Source organism: Trachypithecus francoisi, unplaced genomic scaffold (assembly GCF_009764315.1).
Source record: "Trachypithecus francoisi isolate TF-2019V2 unplaced genomic scaffold, Tfra_2.0 Lachesis_group19, whole genome shotgun sequence".
Taxonomy (NCBI): Eukaryota; Metazoa; Chordata; class Mammalia; order Primates; family Cercopithecidae; genus Trachypithecus; species Trachypithecus francoisi.
Window position 1 is genome coordinate 20,807,176 of NW_022681464.1, and position 27,569 is coordinate 20,834,744.

Sequence of the window (27,569 nt, forward strand, 5' to 3'; positions counted from 1 at the left end):
CACTCCTATTCAACACAATATTCTGGCCAAGGCAATCAGGCAAGAGAAAGAAATAAAAGGTATTCAAATAGGAAGAGAGAAAGTCAAATTGTAAATTGTCTCTGCAGAAGACATGATTCCATATTTAGAAAATCCCATCGTCTCAGTCCCAAAACTTAAGCTAATAAGCGACTTCAGCAGTCTCAGGATACAAAATCAATGTGCAAAAATCACAAGCATTCCTTTACACCAACAATGGACGAACAGAGAGTCAAATCATGAATGAACTCCCATTCACAATTGCTACAAAGAGAATAACATACCTAGGAATACAGCTTACAAGGGACGTGCAGGACATCTTCAAGGAGAACTACAAACCACTGCTCAAGGAAATAAGAGAAGACACAAACAAATGGAAAAACATTCCATCCTCATGGATAGGAAGAATCAATATCGTGAAAATGGCCATACTGCTAAAGTAATTTATAGATCCAATGCTATTCCCATCAAACTACCATTGACATTCTTCACAAAATTAGAAAAAACTACTTTAAATTTCATATGGAACCAAAAAAGACCTGTATAGCCAACACAATCCTAACCAAAAAGAACAAAGCTGGAGGCATCACACTACCTGACTTCAAACTATATTACAAAGTTACAGTAATCAAAACAGCATAGTATGGGTAAAAAACAGACATACAGACCAATGGAACAGAACAGAGACCTCAGAAACACCACACATCTACAACCATCTGATCATTGACAAACCAGACAAAAACAAGCAATGGGGAAAGGATTCCTTATTTAATAAACGGTGCTGGGAAAACTGGCTAGCCATATGCAGAAAACTGAAACTGGACCCCTTCCTTACACCTTATACAAAAATTAACTCAAGATGGATTAAAGACTTAAATGTAAAACCCCAAACCATAAAAACTCTAGAAGAAAACCTAAGCAATACCATTCAGGACATAGGCATGGGCGAAGACTTCATGACAAAAACACCAAAAGCAATTGCAACAAAAGCCAAAATTGACAAATGGGATCTAATTAAACTAAAGAGTTTCTGTACAGCAAAAGAAACTAGCATCAGAGTGAACATGCAACCTACAGAATGGGAGAAAATTTTTGCAATCTACCCATCTGACAAAGGTCTAATATCTGAATCTACAAGGAACTTAAATTTACAAAAACAAAACAAAAAACCATCAAAAAGTAATCCCAGCACTTTGGGAGGCTGAGGCAGGAGGATCACCTAAGGTCAGGAGTTTGAGAACAGCCTGGCCAACATGACAAAATCCTGTCTCTACTAAAAATACAAAAATTATCCGGGTGTGGTGGCACGTGCCCATAATCCCAGCTACTTAGGAGGCTGAAGCAGGAGAATCGCCTGAACCCAGGAGGTGGAAGTTGCAGTGAGCTGAGATTGCGCCATGGCACTCCAGCCTGGGCAACAAGAGCGAAACTCCATCTCAGGAAAAAAAAAAAAAAAAAAGTGAGCAAAGGATATGAACAGACACTTCTCAAAAGAAGACATTTATGTGGCCAACAAACATGAAAAAAAGCTCATCATCACTGATCCTTAGAGAAATGCAAATCAAAACCACAAGGAGATACCATCTCGTGCCAGTGAGAATGGTGATTATTAAAAAGCCAAGGAACAACAGATGCTGGCAAGGCTGTGAAGTAGGAACGCTTTTTCACTGTTGGTGGGAGTGTAAATTAGTTCAGCCATTGTGCAGGATAGTGTGGCGACTCCTTAGGGATCTAGAACCAAAAAGAGCATTTGACCAAACAATCCCATTACTTGGTATATACCCATTGGAATATAATCATTCTATTATAAAGACACGTGCACACGTATGTTTACTGCAGCACTGTTTACAATAGCAAAGACATGGAATCAGACCGTGCCCATCAATGAAAATGAATAAAGAAAATGTGGTACATATACACCATGGAATATTAAGCAGCCGTAAAAGAGAATGAGATCATGTCCTTTGCGGGAACATGGATGAAGCGGGAAGCCATCAACCTCAGCAAACTAACGCAGGAACAAAAAACCAAACACATGTTCTCACTCAAAAGTGGGAGCTGAACAATGAGAACACATGGACACAGGGAGGGGAACACACAGCGGGGCCTGTTGGGGGGTGGGGGTCAAGGGGAGGGAGAGCATTAGGACAAATACCTAATGCACGTGGGGCTTAAAATCTAGATGAAGAGTTGATAGGTGCAGTAAACCACCATGGCACATGCATACGTATGTAACAAACCTGCACGTTCTGCACATGTATCCCAGAACTTGAAGTAAAATATTAAAAAAAAACTTCTGGGGTAAAATTCACATTTTCCTTCTCCGTATTTTCTTTTAAGCTCAGGTGACTGGACAATGTCTTTGTTTGCAGGACAGGATGGCCTCTGAGCCTATCTTGACATAACTTAGTCTATGAGAGACTAACATTTGGCCTGGTTTTCTGTGGTCTTTTTCTAAAAGTTCAAGCTGGAAGAAAAACTGTTCCATTAGAAGCTCATGTTTCATCTGCATAATAAATATATCAGATTAGAAGACAACATCATACTAGTTAAGTTCCGAACACATTTATGAAAACTTTTCATTACTTTTTAATTTCCAAAGTTTCATTTAAGCTCTCAGATTTGACAAAAACATTTTACTAAACATATCTTAAAATTTTTTATTTTATGTGGATAACCTTCAAGACCTAAAGAAATACCATAGTGTGAAAATATGAGGATGTTAGCTACACAGAAGGAAACATGTACTTAACTTTTTTATTCTCTAGAAAACAAAACATTTAGGTCTTGGGCTAGTTTCCTACTGAGAATCATAAATTCAAAGGTACATTAATACATCATTACCCTTTAAAAACAATTTATTCCCAGGTTTGATGATAAAATAGTTGCAAAATACCATAAGAAACCTGTTTTAGAAATTAAAACTTGGAAGCTAAAAAGTTTAACATTTTTTTCCCAGTGAATTGAGAGAAAAAGGCATCCAACAAATGAACTTCAGCTAGGCTTTCCATTTTGATTACATTTGTAAACCCAAAACAGAAGCACAGCCTCAGTAAATGCACCTTCTGTGTACTCCTAATCTATACAAAACATGGGGTCCGGCTCAGAGTTGGGGGGTCTGTCCATGAGGCAGTCTTGTGATCCAAAGTCCCGGTGCCACGTGAGGGTCCTCCAGGAATCAATGGATTTTCTCCTTAGCTTTGCTTTTCTTTAGGCAAGTAAAGCCAGGACTCCTCTAATGAGTGGAAAACATCTTTTATGAGTTCCTGGTTCAGCAAGACAGGAGCTATTAGACATCCAGGGATATGTTTTTATCCATCATTTGTGCTGTTTGGCAACATTGCCTCAGTGCTGAGAAACTGGGTCAGTAAAAGTTATTATGAGTGATAGTAGCCTTAATTAATGACCATAGTTGTGTTCTAGCAGTTAAAAGGAATAAAGTCAGAAACTAAGTTGTCTGTGTTTTAGAGAACTGGCATTTTATAACTCAAATTCAGTGGAATTCCATTAACTTTTTTTGGGAAGGGGTGTCTCTGGACTTGAGCCTACTCATAGTACCAGAAGCAACCAATTTTGAGAGATGATGTCAGATTTAATAATGTAGAACAAGCATATTATTTCACCACCTTTGAACCATCAGTGACACATTTACTAGAGTCCACCAGCGTACATTTTGTAAGCTGAATCACATGTATTTTTGTCTGTGCACAAATGTCTAAGTATAAGATCAAGTGCTTAAAACCCCAGAGTTGGTGGACTAAACGGGAAACACGTGTACTTTCAGCATGAGATTTCAAACCCAGGTCATGGCTCACAAACTTCTGTCACAAGTGTACCTTGGGAGGAAATGAATGTAGATGGAGAAGAGGGGTAACATCTTTGCCTTGTTATTTTCCCACTTATTTTAATAGAAATGTGCCTAAAGGCAAGTGACTGGAAAATAGTGGCCAAAGGACATTAGAGAAACCAAACTGGCCTCTAGGTGGTGCTTGGAAGCAGCGTAGGGAAGGCTGGCACTCTTCAGGGTGAAAAGGGTATTAGCTGAGGTCCAGTAACCTGCAGGCTCCAAGGTAACATCTGTATCCCACTGTAACCTGCTCTGCAGTCTCCACAGGTGATTACTGGGCCAGTTGAAATACATTTCTCTTTTCACCTATTCCTGTATCTGTTAAGTTGTTATTATGGTTATAGCTCATGTCGACAAATCATTGCCGTTTAAAGTCAACAAACACTTACTCAAAGCGCTTCTGTCAAGCAGGTCATTCTGCCACAAAGCTGTCCTTAGAAACATCTGCCTGCTTCTCTCTCAGTTTCCTATTTGCCCAGCACTGTCTCGTCCAGATGGAGCATGCTGGACCTGCAGGAGTTACGATTCTGTTTGCTTGCATGTGGGATGTTTCCCAAGGGAATGTTTTCTCTTTCTTTTTTTTTTGGTAAAGTTTTTAAAAGGTATTATAGCTGCTACATTTGATATCAAATATGAGTCTGTAACTCCTGTTAACATTTGCCATCAGTAAAAACAAAGACACCTCCCCGTGTAAATCATAATAAAATGTGGGTCGATGTGTAAATCCACACAAATCTTTTCCTATTCGCATGCTGACTGAAAAGGGAATCTTCAGCATAAAAATGTAAGAATCTGTAACTCCAGGCAGATTTTAACATATACTTTTTTTTTATTAAATATGTAAAAAGATCAATGCAAGTCAAGTTATTCACATATTCAGAGACAAAAACTATTCTACCATGCGACAATAGGTGGGTAATGTAAAATGAATGTGATACATCTGAATAAGACTTTTTCATCTATTATGTCATTACTTATCTATATTTATAATTAACAATACATATGTTTACATTCCTTTCAGTTTACATTTAATATATAACAAAAGCTTTATGGTGTACTATTTAGTAAAAGTAATCTGAATGCATATTAAACCTTAACGGAATAATGGAAATACTCACCAGGGAAGGGAAGAATTCTTGGTTCCCTTCTGGAATTTACTTCTCTCAGGTCAACAGGTGTTTTTCTTTTTTTTTTTTTTTCCTGCTTTTCTGCTTAGAACAAACATGGACTTTCTCTTTGCCCCCTGCTTCGATCACTTCCTATCTGACAGCAGCAGTGGAAGTGCTATAACCAGCCGACAGTGGGCATGAGAGGGGACTACGGATGAAACTGGGCTTCCTGAGAGGGAGAAGTGGAGCACGCACCCAGGGACACTTCCCGCCCAGCCTGATGACATGTGACCAGGGGCCGCCAAGGAAAGCGTGCCCTGAATGCCGAGATGAGAGAATGCTGGGGTCCCACCATCCATGGGAAATGAGTGGGGGTCTGCGCAGAGGCTGGAGGTGCAGCCTAGGAAGACCGACTCAAATTCAGCTGCTCAAGATTCCCCAAAGCATCTGAGACATCAGCTGGGGTGCAGCACAACAGAAGACTTTAAGATGGGGCCAGAAAGAAGACTGTATAGCTCTTCTCTAAATAAACGAATGGTCTGCCCCAAGCCTTCGCGAAGGAGAATGGACTATAGTGACTGGGGAAAGTTCTCTTTGCAGGCTAAGAGATCTGGCCAGCATGTTTATAACTGAGAAGGCTGGGGAGCTGGAGGACAATGGAGTGGTTCCTGCAAGAGTCACCAGGGAGGCTTATGCAAGCTATACAGCAGTTTAAGGGGTTGCTGGAGAAAGCAGGATCCTGACTCCCTGCTACCCATTCACGTGCATCCACATGACAGGGGTTTGGTCATGATCCACCAAGCACTGGGTATGACTGAGATGTCCAGAGCAGATGAAGAATGGCCTAGGAACCACTGCAGTATCAGCTGCATAGAGTTACTGTGACCTTTTACAAGAGCTTTTTTTTTTTTTTTTAAGAGATCAGTGAGTACAACAGGCTCAGAAGGGCAACACGCTGTTAAGCATGATGCTGTGTATAGCACATGCCACTACTACTTGTGACCAGGTGTGGGAGGACGTCACTGCCGAGAGCCAGGCTGTCCAGCCTTAGAGAAATAAGCTGCCGCTATAATGCAGAGTGAGCAGGAGAGAGAAGAAAGGGAAACCAAACACCACGGAACATCTGTCCAATTCTGCACAGTGTGTTGTAATAATCTCAAAAATACAAGCCATCTTTTCCATATAACTCAATACATATCACTTTGCTGTAAAAGATTTCTTTTGGAGAGACTTCTTTTGGTGAAAAGCTTCAATGCTAGAATTTAGAATTCCTATTTCATCAATTAATAAAGAAATTTCAAAGCTTCAGGATACATAATTCAGAAATTTATTTTAAGCTTTTCAGTTAAGCGGAAAGTGGGGTGGGCACATTTGTTTCTTGTTTTTGTTGCACCTGCTAAGTCAAATAACAAGTGAAAGTAAATCTAAAGTTAGAAACCAAGGTGAAATGAATGATCCAGGAAGGGATACCATCTGTCAAAGGAAAAAATAAAGAAATAAAAGAGGCAAAGACTTGGAAAGAGACTAAGAAAATGTGCAAATATTAGTTAAAAAAATAAGGAATGCTTTTAATTCATTAATGTTTCCTCTATTTATGAATTGCCATGGTTTAGCTAAGGTCAATGACAAGAAGGGCCCTTGTGTTAAAGAGGGAAAATTCTTTATTCTAGAAGATATTGGAGTCATAGATTTTTCTGTGCTGTTATTCCAGTGTCTACTCCAGACTGCAGAACCATGATTCTCCCTTGCAATTACGCTCCTATTAATAAGGTCTTCACTTCTAGCCTTACAGCAAGTGTGGCATGGTGCAGGGCCTTGGAGCTCAGGGCTGCACACCTGAAGTTACCCTTTAGTAGGGATCCCCTAGAGTGAATGACAGTTTTGTGGCTGAAACCTCCACAAAGAGGAAGAGGAATGAGGCAGGAAGACCTGTACCCAACCAGACCCTCTTTGGACTGCAGAAAACTGATGGCAACATCTTGGGGAGAGTGGCTGCCCACCGAAGAGGACCCTGAGAAACAAAACAGCATAACCTGGGAAACGGGCTACATGGGGGGCAAAGGACATGGTGACAGGGCAAAGTTGAGATGGTGTTTTCCTTGAGTGAATGTCTTTCAAAACTAACAACATACTGTGTAGTTGTCTAACATGCTGATGGAGGAACACTGCTGGGCCCTGAAATCCTAGCTTTGAATCCATTTTTTCCCTTTAGTATTGTGAGCAGAGGGAGAAACTGACCTTATGTTTTCCCCCATGACACAAGTCACCGTCATTATGGCTTTCATATCAAGTATCTGTTTCCCTTTGTTCCAATTATTTGACCAAATTATGTTCAGAGGTTAGACTTGCAAACATCAAAGCACCACAAATGTGTGTGACATCTAGTGACACTGGGTTGAAAAATGCCAATATAAATACCATATATCAAATTACCATTGTTTCACACCAGGATAAAAAGAGGGGTGGTGGCAGTGGTGTTGGGGTGGGAAAGAGTTGTTCTGGAAAGAAATGAAGAAAAGAGCAGAACCAATCTCAAGCAGCCAAGTGGTGAAGTTGGATGTATGTGACCCTATGATCTCTCGGGTAGGCGGCCAGAGGGCCGTCCGCTAATACACCTTGGCAAAGAAAATGGGAACCAAGCGCAGTGGCTGGCATATGCAACAGTGCGTTGATGGTAACGGCAGATTGGGAACAACTGGTTTCTGTTGAGCTTGGGGCCACACATGTTCCAATTCTCCAGAAGAAACGTTCCCACGCACAATGGAAGTGTCAAGAGCAGCCGGGGCGGGTCAGTACTCTTCCTGCTGCGGGGGCTGCTGGTCGTGGGCTTGCTCCTCTGCTTCCGGCTCTTCTGTGTGGCCCTCCTGTGGGCAAGGGAGAAGTGTCAGCTGAGATAATTGACTGGGAATGGGGCCCTGCAGCGTCCCAGCCCACTGCCACTGCCAGCATGGCATCTCAAGGCTGTGGAGGGCACCAGGCTTAGTCAGACACAACTCGCCATGCAAATGTCTCCCAGCTTCTGGTGGCCGATACACGTGCAGGGACGCCTTAGCTTCTCCACGGATCAAAAACCAGATCATTCTAGAAAGCACAGTCATCAGGCTTCAGGCACCCAACTATTTTGTTTCCGAAGGAAATCTTCATAGAATACATGGCATACTTTCCTAACCTTTGTAAAGGAGTAAACCAAACACAGTGACCCTAGAGCATCATGACAACCATGAGTTAAGCTGCTGTAATATAAAAGCAGCACCCCTGGCCTCTGTGGTATGTTGGGGGTGGGGTGTCACTCCCCACTAATGGATAGGGATGTGGGCTTTTGCTCCATTTCCTAGTCCCTCCCTGGCTGTCATTCTTCCTGCTCCATAGTGTCCGCCTGAAGGAGACCCTTTGTTATGTTACTAACCTGAGGTAGGCTTAGACACTAGAGCAGCAGTGTTAGAGGCTCCTAGGCTAAGGAAAGGACAGCGGGCACATTTCATGGGTTGCCCCAGGCAAGGAGGTCCCTCCCAACGAGGGAGCTCAGCAGCTTTAGCTCAAGGACTTTGGGACGTCTACTAAGACTGCTTGGGGCCCTTTTGACTTAACTGAGAATCAGATAGGTGAGTTGCTCTTCCCACTGTTTAGAAATAAACAGCCCTATTTATTCCTTTGCCTAACCCAGTGAAGCCCATCATGAACACCAACTCCAGGGAGCACTAGCCTCACTCAGCCATATCTGTACATTCATTCATTTTCTGAACTCACACAAAATATTTGCTGTTTTTCACCTTAGCTGACGGAACATGGCTAATCAGAGGAGTTCCCTGTTCCCTCAGGAAGGGCACACAGCTTCTGTGATGCAGTCTGGAGCATGTGCTGGGACATACAGAAGTGCCCATGCCTCCCACACCTGGCATGCTGACTCCTGAGCACTGAACTGCCCAAGTCCTTCCCTGTCTGTCGGGCCCCTCTTCCCTGGAGCTTAGGACAAACCCATCTTTAGCCAATTCAAAGATGGCATGATCATCTCTCCAGATCACTGCTTCTCTCTTCTCCTGCAGCATTTATTTTCTTCCTCTGCTATGACACTGATCTGGAATCTTGTCTTGACTCTTTCAGCCCCATCCACTGGATGCTGAGGTTACTGAAGTCTGGGATAGGATTCTTGGTGCCACATCTTTCTTATGTAAGACTCAATCCATGTTGTATTGAGAGGAACAAATCGCAGTGGATTCAAGAATGAATGACTGAGATCATCAGACTATCAGCCAAGGTCACAAGCCACTTATTTTCCGAGAGCCAGTAAGTGGAATGTTAAGGTTACAACATGGACTCAAGTTCACATCCCAGCCCTGTTATTTACAGGCTGTGTGGGTTTGGGCCTAGAACTTAACTGCTCTGGGCCCAGTTTCCTCATCTGTAAAGTTGGGGATAAGAGTATCCATGTAGGAGCATTTTCAATGCATTTCCTTAATCAATGAATCAAAGGACTCCTCGAATCCAATAGAGGAGATAATGAGTTAAAATAGATAAAGTGCCTAGAAGAGTGTTTGGCACATTGTAAACAGAAATGTGAGCTGTGGTTATTATTTCTTAGTGGGAAAACTCTGGAATATATTCTAGAAGTGCAAGTAATTTTTTAAAAAAAGTAACCCTTTCTGTGACAACCAACAGTAGACAGTGACATTGTGTTGACAACTTGGGATAAAATCTGGCATTGTCTCTTACTGTGCCGACAGGCCCCTTATTCAGCAAATGTGAGCTCTCCCTACCCCATGACCACCCTGTGCTCACCACCTAGAACTGGCTCCACCTCTGGAATGTTAGGCCCAATCTCTTGCTCTCTCTGACCACATCATGTGTCTTCCTGACCCTTGCACTCCTGGATTAATTGCAGGTGCTTTTTGACCTCAGGGAGATCTCAGAGCCCTGATCCCCTCTTTACTCCCCTTCTGCCGGATCGACCCCAGACCGCTAGGCATCACAGCAGCTGTGCTCCTGGCGCTTCCTCTGCACAATGCTTTGCCCTCTGCCTGGCACATGTGAGGCTGGTCCTCTCAGCTCAGAGTCAGTGCCTCACCGACAGTGTGGCCATACGCGCTCGGGGAGCAGGAGAGAACTTCTTCCTGGACCAGCGCGGGACAAGAAACAGTTACTGGCCTTCCTAAGCCAGTGCTCTCCTCTCATCCAGGGGAGAAGAATGAAACTAACGTTCATGGGAGTTTGACAGGAATGGTGGGCTGGGAACTCCCAGCTGTCTGTCCTGCCACATGCTCCTCTAAATTACGAGAAAGTCACTCCTCCCTGAAGCCTCTCTCACTGCCTGCACCCCCGAGTGAATGGCTTCCCTCTCCAACCTTCCTATCCTCAGTTTCTGCTTCGGTGAGAGGCCGCACCACAGTCCTGCATGTGTTCCTGCTGGGTGGCTGGCTACACATCTGTCTCTCCAGCCAGGCTCTGAGCCCCCCGCGGTGACTTATGTTGTTTTATTCAGCATCCTAACTCTTGAACGTGAGTGTGGTGTCTTCCATATTGTATTGCTCAAACTTCAGTTGGTCTAAAGTGTGCTTTTCTTTATATAATTGTTTCTGTGCATGTTAGACTGCTGAAAAGATTTCAGAAATGAGGATCTGTTTTACATTTTGCAGAAATTCTCGTTTGCTCACGTCACAACCAGGAGTTTATGGTGGGCTAATGGAGTTCAAGTTGAAAGACCTAGATTCAAGTAATCATTGAGCCTGTAACAAACTAGAGGGCCAGGAAGCCACTAGGCTAGGCCTCCTTTCCAAACACATCTAACAAGACAGCAGTTTTGCTGGCCTTGTCTATGGCTCTGAGGCTTCCAGATGCCCAGGGCAGCTGCTCCTCATGCAAACCCAGCTTAAGTCTCAGTCACAGGACCCCTCTGTGACATCATGCATCTGCAGGAACTGTGGACCCCAGACAGCTCTCACTGGGAAATACCAGCAAAGCTCCCAATTTATCAATGGATTGCTCATGCTTGGCATGCAAGTTAAGGCAGTCTGAGAGTCTGGCAGAACACATCTGTAATTCTGAGGTGTTACAAATCACAGCTGAGAGCTCACAGCCCACACAATGCTACTGCAGGCTCATGGGAAAAAACAATCTTTTTCTATGCCTTATACAAGAATGAAGAACTTAAACCCATGTCTAAGGAGGAGGCCAGGCAAAACCTATACCAAATATAAGACTAATGCACCAGAGCATCACTTAATAATTCTACTATGTACGCATCAATCTATTCACATCTTTCCGTTTAGCTGTGAGTGATTGTAAGAAGACTATCATTCTTTAGTTTCCTTACAATCATTAGATAGAGAGGCAAACTGGAAGATGGTATTGAAGAAGGCTCTTGGCCACTGTGGGAGGAAAATGGGGGCAAAGGAGAGAGGAAGGCCCATCAGGAAGCTCCAACAGCTCCTGGCTTCCTAGCTGTGGGAGGCACCACCCTGCAGCCTTGTCTCCTGCCACCATGCCAGCTGTGGCTGCTGGTCTTTCTTCTCTGCTTTGCTCATGCAGTTTCTCCCTAACTTAGCTCTATAGCTGTTGATATTCCCAGTCGCCCTGTAACATCCAACACAAATGCCAACTTTGCTGTGAAGTCTCTGTGTGGTCCTCCAGGCAGCTTTTATCTGCTCCCCACGCAAGTTTATTTATGTCTCCATTATCACATTTGTCATCATCTGACACATATTCCAGTTAGTCATGTCCCTGTCTGTCTCCCTTACTGGGACTGGAAGCTCCTCTGAGGAGGGGTTGGGTCTTTTTCTATAGCCAACACTTAGCCCAGTGACAAGAGGACCTCCAGTGACAGAAGCACAGCCTGTCCCTGCAGGAAACAAGTAACTGTTCATAAGCTGGTGCCCTTCAGCTGACAGAATCCACAGGGAGCAGGTAGCCAATGCCTCAGCCCAGACTCCTGTGGCTCCAAGCTAAGTATCCGGGGAAAATATAATGAGAATAAGTATCTGCTCTGGAAACTTCCACTAGGTTTCTACAACTGGGAATTCAACCACCTCTGTTATTTTCTACTCAAAACTCCCACCTGGATTTTCACATCTTCCACACATCATATTCTGGGATGGCTTAAATATAAGAATCAGAGGCCAATCATCACCAAATAAAAGTGTTAAGTAATCACTCAGGGGAAGAGATCTCCCCAGCAAATACTCCTACTTCAAATGTCAAAGCAAAGCATGTCCATCTATGTTTAGCTGAATAGCACGTGCTACAACCTGGCCTTGTATCTCCAGGAGGGCTCTGGGAAAGGCAGACAACCAGGCATCTGTGCCATCTCAGTTCTGTACACACAGCTGTATCAACAGCATCATGAACAAAGTGCTGGCACTTCCTCCCAGATGCCATGCACATCATCCATGCACATCATCCCTGCACATGGGTGCAAATCTATCCATCACCCAAGTGTAGGGCTGGCCAGAAAACAGGACACAATGTCAGAGGAAAGCACAGTGGGGCAAAAGCAGGATTCCCAGAGATGGGGCAGTGGTGTGTGTTGGCATCGTAACCACTAAGCACATTCTTTTCAAAACTGATGCTTTTACAGACCATAGACATAGGGGAAGGTAGGCGAGGGTACAGCTTTAAGAAGGCTCACTCCCCCACAGTAGGACTGGCTATGTGCCTCTGGGTGGTTCCAGAGAAACCAGATTCCATATTCTCAGGGAGAAATGAAAATGCTTGGAGGCGTTACGATATCTAGGATGATTTCTTGGACCTATGGCAGGTGGAGTGCTGGGGGGCAGAAAGGAGAGTATCTAGCTGCTCCTGAGCCTCTTGGCAGAGTCATGCATGCACAGGATATGGAAAGCACCCAGCACGGCATCCAGGCGCACTGCAGTCTTCCTTTTCTTTCTGCATAAAAATCAAGGTTTAAAAAAACGGGTCTTGTCACATTCCAGACAAGGACACCTGGCATATCCAGATCAAACGGCTTACTCTCTGTAGAAAACTCAGTATAGCCTGATGTGTCTCTTTTGGAGTTTTACAGACACAAAGTTGCAATAAAAATATCCTGGAACTAGAAAAATTAAGCCAGCAACTGCATTTGAACATCTTGCTCTGGTAACCCACACATGCAATTTATGTTAAGGCTGTTTTCTCTGCCAGATTCAACTGCCTGGTTACTCTGAGTAATTCTCTTCTTGAATTTTGGGTACTCCCCAGCATATACTTACAGGCCAATGCCTCTGTCTCTTCCCCTCTCTCTTCCTTCCCTTAAATCTATTTGATGATGTCAGCGCAGTGCCCAAGATACAACAAAGTGGGTTTTAAAAGTTACAAACTGGCTAGAAGAAAACTGAAGTTCTTCGTGGATGCTGATTTAAAATCAGATGAATGCCCAGAAAAAGAGGCCACAACTAGGCTTTTGAAAGTGCAAATCAATAAAACGAGATAAGGGGAGTCATTTAGAGAAAACCCAGGTAAAAATTTGGAAACTTTTAATGTGTTCAACTGAAGACTGTCAAGTAGACAGTCAATGTTGAGGCTTTCCCCAATTGGTACCATGTTCATTTCCTCCCTGCTCCATGGTAACCAATACTCGGCGAGGGAGGTAACATAGTCCTTATGATTTTAGCCTCTGAGTTAGATAAATCTGGGTTCAAATCCTAGTGCTGGAGCTTATTAACCATGAGCCATTGGGTAAGTAATTTCAACTATAAAATGTAGATAAGTAACTACTCACCTCACAGGGATGTGGTTAAGATCAGAAATCTACGTAGGACATGAATACAATCCCTAGCACATACTAAATGCTCAATCAGTATTAGCCATTACTACTGTCATAATACCATTTAAAAGGTGGCTCAGACTTGGAGAAGGGAGAACATAAACTCAGGATTCAGATTTCAGGGTTCAAATGGAAATTATTCTGCTCCTAGACTTGGGAAAATTATTCAATCTCTCTGCTGCCTTAGTTTCCCTCATCTGTACAATGGGATGACAACAATAGCTAACAATCCTAACAGGATTCTCTAGAGAATTACAGGAGTTAATAAGCTAACACACATCAAGCCCTAGGCCCTTCTACCTCAAACCCCAACCCAGGTGCCTCAGAAGAAGAGGTGTCTGCTAAACTTATTATTCAGTCTTAATGAATGATGAGGCCTTAAAGTGTTATTTCTTCTTTTTTGGGGGGGACGGAGTCTCGCTCTGTCACCCAGGCTGGAGTGCAGTGGCACGATCTCAGCTCACTGCAAGCTCCGCCTCTCGGGTTCACGCCATTCTCCTGCCTCAGCCTCCCGAGTAGCTGGGACTACAGGCGCCCGCTACCGCGCCCGGCTAATTTTTTGTATTTTTAGTAGAGACAGGGTTTCACCGTGGTCTCGATCTCCTGACCTCATGATCCGCCTGCCTCGGCCTCCCAAAGTGCTGGAATTACAGGTGTGAGCCACCGCGCCCACCCTAAAGTGTTCTTTCTTCTTGGGATGCCTGCATTTTAGTTGCATGTACATTGCAGGAATTGCTCTCTGAATCCAGATGGTGGCAAGGTGGTGCTGGGATGTATGTGTGTGGGGGTCGGGTGGTGACGGGTATTGCAGAACAGAAACTGAGTACAGTCATCTAGGTAGACCCCCTGGAAATCACACCCAGGAGGCAAGAGCTCTTGCCTGAGGCTGTCCACCTATGCTTAGCCGGGAATTCAGTGGACCTCTCCAACACTTCATTTGGAGTTCATTGTCAGACAGTGCTCCTGCACATGGACTCCCTCTTGGGACAAAATCTGGCATGAGGTTAGACTCAGGGTTTCCCTCGTTTGAAGTGCAGGGCTGGGAAGAAGATTCGATCCTGCATGCTGGCCTTATTCCCACTAGCAGGCGTTATTACAGACAGCAGCGCCATTCACTCAGTCTCATGGTGCTGTGGAGACCTCGGCTGATTTAGCCTCAAACAAGCTTGCGAAGAGAATAACCATAGTCCATCTGGTGCTTACAGAGGGCAAGCACTCTGTACACACAGGACATCATATATGTGATGCTGTGGCAGCTGCAGACACACTACAAATCAGTCTCTGGTTTCTTCCATCAGATCTGAAAATACTGAGAACCATATTTTATGAAGCCATCATGGAAACCAGGTGGATTCTCGGGGCTTCAAATTCTGAGCTATTGATAACCAAGAAATAATTTAAACCAAAATATTTGGAAGAAATGAAAAAAAAAAGTGGTAGAGAGCTTCCAAACCACAGATATAGTGCCTTACAGTTTAGGAGAATTTCAGTGCTGGTATTTTGAGGCATAAATGGAGTAAACATTTGCCTGGGATTCAGCTGGAATAAGAAAGCAAACGTGCTGAGGGCTTGCTACGTCCTATAGAGAGATCAACACATACAATTCCACTGGAGGCCCTCAGAACATCACAGGCCTCCAGCCCAGAGGCTGGGACGCTTCCACTAGCATCAGCCTGACATAAAAGAAGCTGGACACCCCAACCCCTCAACTTGGCTCAGTGGAAGGTGAAGCCACATCGGGCTCCCACCCCCGCCTCTGGCTGCTGGGCTTCTCTCTCCTGCCACTGGCAGACCCGGGGTGCCTTGCCTCAGTCTCTGCCATGCATCCTGCCCTCCTCCTCTCCTTGCTTCCTAGAGTCTTATTCCTCCCCCGTTTCTCACATCTGCTTTTCATCACCCTGACACAGCCACATCCTGGGTCTCCATCAGCACTTGTGAACAGCAACTCTGGTGGCAGGTCCTCCCCATAAAGGAGGTGTGCATGTGGCTGTCCCACAGCTCTGGTCTGTCCTGGCCAATGAGTAACCAAGACAACTAGCTACGAAGTAAAAACAGTCAGTTATGGGCCTTCTGGGGATGCGAAAAGCATCTAGATGATTTTCTCCTTTAACCACACTCCGAATTTGCATGAAGGAGGAATCCATATACAAATTCTTTTTTTTTTTTTTATTTTTTATTTTTTTTTTGAGACGGAGTCTCGCTCTGCCGCCCAGGCTGGAGTGCAGTGGCCGGATCTCAGCTCACTGCAAGCTCTGCCTCCTGGGTTTAAGCCATTCTCCTGCCTCAGCCTCCCGAGTAGCTGGGACTACAGGCGCCCGCCACGTCGCCCGGCTAGTTTTTTTGTATTTTTTAGTAGAGACAGGGTTTCACGGTGTTAGCCAGGATGGTCTCGATCTCCTGACCTCGTGATCCGCCCGTCTCGGCCTCCCAAAGTGCTGGGATTACAGGCTTGAGCCACCGCGCCCGGCCACAAATTCTTAATGCTCATTTGCTCAGAGAACTGCAGACCACTTGGGGTTTGGCTGCATAAGCATATTTTTCTGTCAAAGCCTTCCCCACCCCACCCATCTCTTCCCAGATTAATGTATGACTGCCTGTCCCATAGGCATGGGTCAATGGATCATGATGATAATGAGGTTTATTCCTTTGGGACTATCAAACGCACTCAGCCGAGTGGTAATTCTCACTGAGGTCCTGGGGACATGTTCCAAGGCATGCTGATCTACTGTGCTTTGACCAAGAGAGTCATTTTAGAACACAGGAGTCATGTGCTCCTCACACTTACATGTTCTTCTGAAGCATACAGGACGTCCATTAGTCGCTGCACGAGGTCATCATTTTCCTGCCCGTGTTCTTGGCAGAGTAGCTCGATCTCTCTCAGCTTCCCAAAGTAGAAATCCCTTTCCTTTTCCACGCCTTCAAGGGCAAGTTTTAATGAATGTACCTGCAATGGAGTGAGAGTGAAGAAAAAAGATCACCCAAAATATAGTATAAGAAGTGACCAGCAATTCCTGTAAATAAAACCCAAAACAGAGAGAGAGGGGGGGAGAGAGAGAGACAAGAGAGAGACAGAGAGAGGGGCAGAAATAACCGATGTGTAAGTCTGAGGGAGAAACAACAGGGCTGTTGTCTGGAGCTTGACCCTGGGCCAAAACGTCCAATTCTCCACAGCACTCTGATCATTCCCTTCAGGCAACTGAGCGTTTGTTAACCAGGGACAGAGTGGGCCTTCTGCTTGTGCGGTTCCATGCAGGCTGGGAGTGAGCTTTCGTCTGCTGCTAACATAGGCTGGAACACATCTTTCCTCCAACTTGTTACTGTGGTCTGAAACTTTGTATCTCCTCAAAATGTGTATGTTGAAATCCTAACACCCAAGGTGATGATGTTAGGAGGTGGGGCCTTTGGGAGGTGGCTGTCATGGGGGTAGAGCCCTTATGAATAGGATGAGTGTCCTGACAAGAGGCCCAAGTGAGCTCATTCATCCTTTCAGCATGTAAGACAAAGAGAAGGTGCCATCTATGAAGAATGGGACCTCAAGCAGACACTGAATCTGCTGGTGCCTTGATCTTGGACATCCCAGTCTCCAGAATTGTGATAAGTAAATTTCTGTTGTTTATAAGCCACCCTGTCTACAGTACTCTGCTCTAGCAGCCTGAACAGACTGAAATACTTGCTCATCTTCTGCAGGAAATGGAGAATGGGAGGAGGAAAGAGAAGCAGAAGAGAGAGGCTGTAAGCACGGCTATTTAGATTTATGTTGAGGACCTTCCCTCCCTTAGATCACTTGCATGGAAGCCGCCCTTAGCTGTAGACCCTTTCACAAATGATACTGAGCCACATTAGACAAACGCTCTCCAGGGAGAAAGTGGGGCTTCGTGACACGAGGAAAACTGGGTGAGAACGAAAGCCTGGCTGAGTGGATCTGTCTCAATTTCTCTAGTTCGGGCTTTGGGTACGTCACTGGGAAGGCAGGAGGGCAAGGAAGGCCTATTCCCTCACCACAGTAACCCTCATTCCTTCTTTCTTCCTCTCGATCCTGGTTCACAGAGTTTCCAGGGATGTGCAGCTTCTCAGGGTGGCTACAGAACAGTCCAAGTGAAGGGAGGAAGCAGCGGTCCAAAGAGGGTCCAAGAACTCGGACACCCAGAGCTAAAGAAACCCTGATGGGGCTGTGACTAGATCTGGCTTCAAATCTCGGTCTACCAGGCATAGCAGCTACACTCAGGCCCAAACTATTACTCTGTTCCTGGTCTCTGAGGATCTCCATTTGCTTAAACCCTTTGTTTACTTTTATGTAGGGTATATGCTTTAGGTGGTAAATTAAATCTTTCATGGCTGTCCTTAGGTAAAATCTCTCTGTCATTATCTTAAAAATCACCCCTAATAGAATTTCAAAAAATTAATTTGGAATGCAAAATGTCCTACTCTCTCCTTCTAATCATTCTGGGCCTTTGTGTATGCTTTATCCATCTGGAATTACTGATTCATTCAAACACACACTGACCCCATGCAGCGTCCATCCTCTTCCTGTGCACCTGGCAAACCATATCCATCCTGTAGATTCAGAGTTACCCTCACTGACGCCCCCAGGTGGCTGCTTGCAAAGCAGTGGAGAACCAGTTTGCTTTTAACTCATTTCTATTAATACTATAGCTTGCACATTTGTAAGATGTAAAAAAAAAAAAGTGAAGGTGACCAGCTTAAATTCCAGAAAAAAGAAAACTCTTATTCTAGAAATACTCTCCTGCATTAAAACAAACCAACCTCTCCCCAGGTTTGGACACAAAATCCATCTCAATCCTGTGATAGTGCCAGCAGATGATCTGTGGCAGCTTAGGTGTGTCACCACCCCTCAGCCCCCTGTACCAGGCAAGGACACATCCCACCCACGAAAACTAGGTCTGTCTGGCCCCCTAGGGCTTTGTTCTGCACACTGAACAAATAGCTGAGGCTTTTCCAGACAAACCTTTAGTGCAAATCAGGCTTCAGTGATATTCCACATGCATTAGGTAACAGCTGCCACTACCAACATTCCCTAGTAAAAACCAACACTAGCTAACTTATATGATGAAAGATCAATTGGCAAGCAAAATTCCACTGTCATGGTCCCACTCACAAAGACCAATGCCAGCCTCATCCCTCTTGTGTTGTGGCAGATGCTTAAGCAATGAAGGAGATGCTGGAGATGGATCTTAGAAAAGGAGAAGCAGCTCTCTTCTTATGATTCTTCCAACTCCTCCCAGTGTGGCCACAGACTGCAGGTTCCTGCAGGCCTTGCTGTTTCAGGGATGGCTATGGTCTCCGCCTGGGCTAACCGACACCCATCCCTGGCCTCGCCTGCGCTCCCTGAGCAATGACCAACCTGCTTCCAGTTGGCTAATCCACTGACTCCAACCCACTTCTGGTTGGCTAACCCACTATCCAGAACAAGTCCCTAATTATTTTGTTTATGACTTTTCCTACTGTATGTCTTCTGATTCATTTCTCTCATGGGACTGGTCTAGCATAGTATTACTTCTTTAGTGTATCATGGGAAATTGCCTGAGAAAATGCAAGAGGCCAAGCAAATGAGAATCCTCCAAGTTTATGGCACTTGTCCCTTTCTCAATGAGGACTGTGCTTCACCCTTCAGCATCAGGGTCTCCCCTCAGCCTCTCCTCACCTGAGTGTTCTTTGTTCCAACACCATGATGCCTGTGGGGCCCCCTCCCAGACTCGAGGGGCATCCTGTTGGCTCCAAGACAGAAAAAGGAGGGAACGGCAACAGTTAAGCATGGATATAAATTTGGAGTAAGTGCTCAGTAATATTGATTGAAGGACTCACAATGCAGGGTGTGTCTTCCTTCTGAGGGACAGACAGGGGGAGGCACATTCCTCGGTGTGAAGGTATCAGGGGCCAGAAATGGGGAGTGAGGCCTTTTGGAAGTAATGAAGGGATTATAACAGGAAGGTGGCACTGGACCATTCCTCTCTCTTCTCACTCGGTTCTCTGAGTGGCATTGTGGATGGTAGGATGGTTTAGTGGAGGCATTTTAGAGGTCTGGGTTCCCTGGGGATGGGCTCTGTGTGTGATCTGGAGAGCCAACGGGAGTCTAGAGCCAGCCCCAAGGACAGGAAGTGGAGCTGGCTGGGTCAGGCTGTAAGGGGGAGAGAACCTCAAGGTTTCCACGTGGTCATACTTTGTGCTGGAGAGGTGGGACACTGGGTGTGGTAGACGGGAAAGAGAGGGAGGAGTCATGAAGAAACACAAGATAAGAAAGATACCAAAAGAATTTGGGTTCCTTAAGGAAAAAGAGTTCTACAGTTGTGCCTTGGTATCTGAGAGGAACTGATTCCAGATTGTCCCTCAGATATAAAAACCCATGGATACTGAAGTCCCTGATATACGACAATATAAGATATATTTGCATATAACCTACGCACATACTCCTGTATACTTTAAATTATCTCTACATTACTTATAATACCTAATACTATGTAAATAGTTATGTTGTATCGTTTTTAATTTGTATTAGTTTTTATGTTTGTATCGTTATTTTTTATTTTGAATATTTGCAATACTTGGTTGCTTGAATCTGTAGATGTGGTAACCCATGGATATGGGAAGACCAACTTTAGGTCCAAGGCATTACAGCCTTTAGGTCTACTCTGATTTTCTTGGAGCCTGAGACATGTGGCCCAAGGCTCTTTATGACTGTCCTTACTGCCTTTTAATTGAGAAGAAGTCATTATTGGAAACAGGACTCAAACTGAGAATCAGCAGGTAATTAGAACATTCCAGTTTCCAAATCCAAGTCCTACCTGCTGGATGGCTTAAGTTTTTACACCTTTTTCCATAAAGTGATCAGAATTGTAAAGAAACACCCTAGCTAAGAAACTGCCTTCATTAAACTAGATTCTTGATTACAAATATACAATTATCACAAAAGCTGTTTCTAAACTCTTGCTGGCTCATCAAGAATAAGATTAATCACCACGACTGGCCCAGTGAGTGGCTGGGAACAGCCTGGGGCCCTGGAGTAAAGGCTCCTCTCATAGCGGCAGGGTAGCCAGGATAAAAGGCTCTCCTGTATGGGCCCTCCACTACCCGTTGCTTTTATTACTTTTAAGCTACATATAATCTTAGGAAAGATGAGAAGTACCTAAGATTTTATAATGAAAATTTCAAAGACAGTGGAACTAGCTAGATTTTACCATAACTGTGAGGAATGCTAAATTAAAAGGAAAGCTCTTCTACTTAAAACACAACTGTGGCCTTTCAGATCCCCCCAAATATTGGGTTCGGTGCTCCTGCAGCACCCAACTTCTGCCATTGTGGGAAGTATCAGGTTTTTTGTTTAGCTCGTGTAATAACCTACTGTGTGCAATTGCTATCTACAAGTTCTATGACGAAAGGAAAGGTATCTATTTTACCACCATTATACTACCAGCATTAAGCGTAATATCTTTCATATAGAATGAGCTCAACTACTAATAGCTGAAGAAAGGAAGGAAGGAGGGAAAAAAGAGAAGGGGAGGGAGACAGACTAACCCTGACTCAGCCTTTAAAAAGAGAGGGAGGGAGAGAGAGGGAGACAGACTCACCCTAAAGCAATGCAGCACTATCTAGAAGGGCCAGAGGTGGGCAGGATGAACTATGGTCTAGCGGGAGCTCATGACAGCCCTGAGGGACAGGGGAGGGGAAGGTGGTCTGAAGTCTGCAGCAAGGCTAAGCCATCTGCCCCATCTTAATGTACAACTTTGAGATTTGTGACTAACACTTTTTATTCATCATGGGCTACTGATTTTGTCTTCCAGAACAATTCTTTTTATTCTTTCTTACTTGAAACCAAGGATTCCTCCTTACCTTCCCTCCCTTACCCCAGTCCTAGGGGATCCTAGGCCCCCTACCTCTTACATACGTCACTGCTCCTAGAGGTGTGGCCAGAGCTGATGCATTACCTGTTCATTAAGGTGTATGACCTGCGTTTCTAAATCTTTATCAGATCTGGATGCTGAGCCGCTGGAAGAAGCCCTTTTGGCTGATGAGGGTCGAGAAGGTGTGGATCCTGGTTTAGCTGCTGGACTTGATTTAGCTGCACCTGAAAGCAATCAGAATAAATGCTAAATACCGGTAATATTAAAAATGTGTTTTAGATATATAGAAAATGAATGATATAAAAGAAGCTTACTATAACACATAAGAGATACCTCCAGTGATCCCTTCCCATACAGAAGGAGTACAAATATTTCAGCAGGAGTGTATACAGTTAAAAGTATGGTTGTTTTGGGCAATTTATCTCACCTTTGTGAGTGCTGTTTTTTTTCCTCAAGTAACATGAGGTTAATGCCATTGTCCCTTCCCCCTCTGGAGATGTAAGAGTAAGAGAACAAATTTTAAGATTTTTAAGAGGAAAGGTTTTTAGATAAGCTTAAAAGTATCACCCTAATTGAATTTCTAACAAACAAGAGAAAAGATCTTATAACCGATTAATACTTCAGAAGAAGTATCAATACAAATGTATTTTTTTTCTCTTTTAAAACATTTCCTAGCTTTAGCCACTAAAATGCCTAAAAGCAATGACATCTCCATAGCAGCGGGCACTCCTGATGCCCAAACCTTGGTTTCTAAATGTTATTCTGCAATAAAGGGCTTCTTGAGAAATGGCTGATTCTAGGGATGGGGCAGGGAATGTTCAGGGTAAGCTGAGGATATCTTGTGTCAAAAAGCAAGGAGGTGCTCCAGGATTAATACCAAGAGCTCGAAGGGGTTCCCCACTAGTCACACTTGGGACAGTCTGAATATTAGGAAGAACAATAGCTTCATTTATTGTAATGCACTGGATAAATAAAATCTATTAATCTATAATGACTGAAAGAGAGATGGGCTGGAAGACAGGGAGAGGGAGAGGGAAGAGAAAAGAATATAAAGATCTTTTCAATCCTTTTTAAGGAACACTGGCAGTCAGTAAATGTACAAGAAATGCTGGAACTAGAAAATAAATCACAATTTTGTGACATCCGTAACTAATAAGTGATTCAGAAAGGGCTCATCATTGGACATGTAAATTTTAGGTGAGAGGGTTTTGGGGAACAAGATATTTACATGTGTTACTCTAAAGGGGAAAATACACCCTTACAATGGGGAGATCCGAGGGTCAGCACCTTAAGCAAGTGATTCACTTAGCATCACTAATAATGTTATGAAGTGGAAAAATGAAAAACCATTGGTTTCAGGTAAGACCTCACCTATCTGGAGCTCAGCTCACAGCAGACTCTCGCTACCCAGAACAACGCACAGACACAAGAATGGCCTCTGCGGCCAAAATAGAAGTCCCAATGTATACGCAATGTACTTCATGGATTATGAAATTCCAAGCCCCTACTGGGGGCCCGCCCATTCCCTTTTCCTCTGAACACAGTCCCCATGAAGTGGCATCTCTGTTTTTCACCATCCCTTCAGTCTGGTGTAGGTGCTCCTTCTCTGTGCTCCCACTGGCCTAATACCCCAACCCCTGCTCTTGTTTAGAGCAAGAAACACATCTTATTCATCTTTGTAACCCCAGTGCGTAGCACAATGCTCAACTGAACATGTATTTGGTTAAAGAGCAAAAGTTTAACTATATAAACAAGTAAATAATACTTTTAGTGATATGGTTTCCAATTTTACACTTTATTTCCAACTTCACAGTTTATTAGTATCAACAGATTAGCAAGAGCCGAAGGGTTATAAAGACAGGTATGTGACAGCAGTTAGAAGTTTCAACCAACATCCTAATTACAAAGTAGAAAACAGGAAGACCATAAAATTTATATTTGTGTCTTCAGGTGCCTGGGGTCATTAGCTCTGGATGCAAGTCACACCCTCTAGAAACACTGACAGCATGACAGCCTTTAAAATACAGGCCTTTCTGTTAAAAAAATTTTTTTTAAATAAACTTCTTTAAAAACACAGGGAGGTGCCTAATATACTTTAAAATGAGAATGGTTAAATTGGGAAAGACTTAAAATAGTTTGAATTTCTCAGGGTAAATCTGCAGATCCCTGGAAACCTCACCTATGCAGAAGAGCTTCCCAAGCGTTCTAGAGGGCTGACGTTTTGCTTTATTTGTGACTGTATATGGCCGTGAGGAACCTTCTTCATCTCTGTTGAAGCCCATATAAAACACTCCTGGAACACTACTTCCATATCTTGCTGACCAAGTTCTTTAACCCAAAGGCAAACCAACTGGGTAAAGAAAACAATGTAGACGAGCAGGTAGGGGAGGCAGGGTGAGGACACCTGATCTGGCAAAGAGTCTTCTCTGAGGCAGCCACCAGCCTAACAGGTGGGGAGACAGCTCGGAAATATCAAGTTCATTCAGATCTTTTTATAAGCAATACCTCATATTTTAATATAAAGGAAGTCTAACAGAAAGCAGTGTGAAGACTGCCTATGATCAACACCCCTCACACACACTTATTACACTTATTAAGTGCCTGCCATGGGCCAGGCACTGGAGGCCCCTAAAAATGCCTAAGATGCAGTCTTTGTTCTCCAGCTGAGTTCTCACATGAGCAACAGCTATCTAGGAATTCCCAGTGTGGCAACTTCAATGTTCTCAGGAATGAGCCAGTGTTGTATGACTCCATGACCACCCCATGTGATATGGTTTGGCTGTGTTTCCACCCAAATCTCATCTTGAATTGTAGTTCCCATAATCCACACATGTTGTGGGAGGGATCCTGTGGCAGGTAATTGAAGCATGAGGGGCAGTTACCTCCATGTTGTTCTCGTGATAGTGAGTAAGTTCTCACGAGATCTGATGGTTTTGTAAGGTGCTTATTCCCTCTTTGCTTGGCATTTCCTCCTTCCTGCTGCCGTGTGAAGAGGGACATGTTTGCTTCTCCTTCAGCCATGATTTTAAGTTTTCTGAGGCCTCCCCAGCCCTGAGAAACTGTGAGTCAATTAAACCTCTTTTCTTTATAAATTATCCCGTCTTGGGCAGTTCTTTATGGCACTGTAAGAACTAATACACCATGCAATTCAGGCTGTATTCCCTCTGCCTCCTTCCTGTCCTCTACCTCCTCTGAGCAAGTAGGTCTACCACCCTTCCAGTCTCAGCTCAGATGTCACTTTGTCTGGAAGGGCAAAGTGCCCTGAACACTTTCCACTGTTGTGGTACAGCTATTTCTTTAATGCCTACTTCTCCCACGAGCGGAAACGCCAGGACATAGGAGTTTTATCTGTTTTAGTCACCTTATGCTCTCACCACCAATCACAGTGCCTAACCCAGAGACATTCAATAATAGTTTTTATAATTCATTATATAAGACCTAGCAGAGGCATCTCTTCAGGGTAAGGACACTGGGGGAAGCTTGAGGAGCTGATGCCAATGTCAAAGTCACAGACACAAAGAACCACCAAGACAAGAAGGAAACCAAATAAAAACCATCAGCCTCCCAGAAAGAGAGCTCCTCCTTGGTTTCCTCTCAAGATTACCTTCTGTAAATTACTTAGGCTCCTTACCTACACAGAATCAGGAGAGGTGGAGTAAACTCAGTCAGTCAGTATATGCTTAATTCTGAGTGGTCTGTGCTGGGCTCTCCAAGCCTGTGCCATGCTCACTGGCCCTTCCTGAGGGCCACAACCTTGCAGAGGGGGCTTCCCTAGAGAGCATGTGATGACCCACCCACCCTGGCAGTCTTTCACAGGCAGGTCAGCAACAACAAAGTGGTTGCAATAACTGAGCTAGGATCATCAGACACACTCATGTTCTGGTATCTGGCCTTATCCAGTCTGATGTCAATTTAAAAATAAAAAAGTGATGGAAGAAACAGAAGCTGACTGCTTAGAATACAGGGCTACCACTAATTATATTCTCAGGATATCATCAAATAGAGCTTGAAAAAAAAAAAAACTGAAATGTTTGATAAGATGTAGAAGGGGTTGTGGCAAGCCAAACCCCTGGGCAAAGCCACATTTTCAGGGAAGAGCAACTATGAAGAAGCAGAGGACACTGGCCAGGAGAGCAGTGAGGAGACACGCAGGGAGAATCCCCGACCGCGGGAGGCGCTCAGCACGGCTCATGGCAGGGAGGGAGGGTGCAGCTGCTGCAGTTACTGATGCTCTCCCCCTTCTAGCCACACACAGTCACTTGGGGAAACAGGTTTTGCTTTGTTTTCTTCCCTTGAGGAAACATCCCTTGCTGTTAACAGAGCCCAACTTCAACCTGCCTGTGTGGCTTGGACTCGCCAAGCTGTGGTTCAGCAGAGTCTCAGCCCTAAAATGGCATCTGTGTTCACAAATCAGGCAAAGGTCAGGTGGTGGCCTAGGGCCCCAGGGCTCTCCCACTGGCACACAGCATGTGCACCTCCTGGATCCCTTTGAGATGAGAGAGGTGCAGGCGATGAAAATCAGGCTTGGCACCCTGTGCTGCTCCACCACCTACGCACATGTGGGAAGGAAGAACTGCTTCTGCCCCACCCTTAAGCCTTGCTAACGGGGACACAGTGCAGGCTGAGTGAAGGAAGAAATGGAAAAAATTCTAAACATTTAATAATCAATCACTTAGGTAATTAGTATTTGATATTTAAAGTGAGAGGGATCTTGAAATTCTACTGTTTGGAGAAAAACTGATAACAGAGGAAAATAAATGATGCATGAGGGTATGTGAGATCAGGCCTACTTAACTACATTTTTACCTTCAAATGAATAAATGTGAAGAAATTAAAGAACAGGAAAGGCATGGGAAAGAGTTATCTTCCGAGGTTTGGGCAAAAAACAACAACAAAAACAACAAAAACCCCATAATTAACAGTTAAACTAAAAGCTCGTTTTCAAATAAATGTAAAGTGGGCTCATTAAATCATCACAAGCTGCAATTTGAAATGGAAGTAATTTACCCCTCGCAGCTGTCACATGATTAAGAAATACTAAATGTATAAAAATAAAAATGAAACCTTTTGTCCTCATTATATTCAATGATTTCATGTTTTCCTTTTCAGAATAAATAATAGACAATATCCTAACATATAGCATAACTCTTTAGAGTGAAGAACTTGTTTTTGTTTATTTGCTTTCTAGGTCTCGCTGTCTTCTAACAACCACACTCTAAAGTTTCTGGGGCTGCCAGATACTCTTTCCCCCTTACCTGGGCAATATTAACAAGAATGTTCTCGCAAAACTGCACAGTTATCAATGTCATAAACTTAACACTGATAGAAGACTTTTATGTGAGCTACCATCTGTATTCCAATCTCGTAAACTGCTCCCAACATGTCTCTGACAGCATCCAACCCTGGTTTTAGATACCGAAGTCCTCAAAAGCTATCTTCTTGCTTCCCAGAATGCCCCACTCCATCAGTGATTTGACTTCTGTACCTTTCCCAGGCCTCTTGGCTCAATGATGCTTATGTGGAAAACATTTACATAATAGCTTTTACAGAGAGTGCACCTACTTTGGCTGTAATACAGATATAGATTTTTTTTTTCTTGCAGCTGATTCAAATATTTCAATTTTTTTTCAAGCTGCATTTGATGATGTCCTGAGAACATAATTAGTGGTGGCCCTGTTTGCAAGTAACCATTTTGCCCTCAAGCTTTTCTACCTCCCTAATTTTACCTTTCAAAATAAAAAGGAATCTCAGAAGCAGAGGAAAATAAGCATCAATTCTGTCCAAGTCCCTGTAATTCTCTGAATCTGCTCACTGGACATGATTTACAATGCTAGTCTTTGAGCAGTTGTGTCTTAATTAATGCCTTTAGGATTTGGGGGTATAAATATGATTCTAAGACATTTTAACCATAGTTGTAAAACAATTCAGAGTGGTCGGATTCACTGCCTTAGTGAAGCCTGGGCGTTGCCGTGTCTAATGTCAATAAC

The 27,569-nt window shown here is 44.0% G+C and overlaps 1 protein-coding gene across 4 annotated transcripts in view; it reads right to left on the reverse strand.

The window, feature by feature from the left end:
* Positions 1 to 4,674: 4,674 nt before the first annotated feature.
* The window catches only part of MAPRE2 (microtubule associated protein RP/EB family member 2), a 170,161-nt gene continuing 147,266 nt past the window's right edge, over positions 4,675 to 27,569 (reverse strand). For all 4 annotated transcript variants that reach the window (XM_033177994.1, XM_033177993.1, XM_033177992.1 and 1 more), the window contains 3 exons: positions 21,667 to 21,806; positions 16,512 to 16,670; positions 4,675 to 7,838 (listed from right to left, as the gene is read on the reverse strand). In XM_033177994.1, the coding sequence (XP_033033885.1) occupies positions 7,764 to 7,838; positions 16,512 to 16,670; positions 21,667 to 21,806 (374 nt within the window). In that variant the 3' untranslated portion in view covers positions 4,675 to 7,763. The remainder of the gene's footprint in view (positions 7,839 to 16,511; positions 16,671 to 21,666; positions 21,807 to 27,569) is intronic.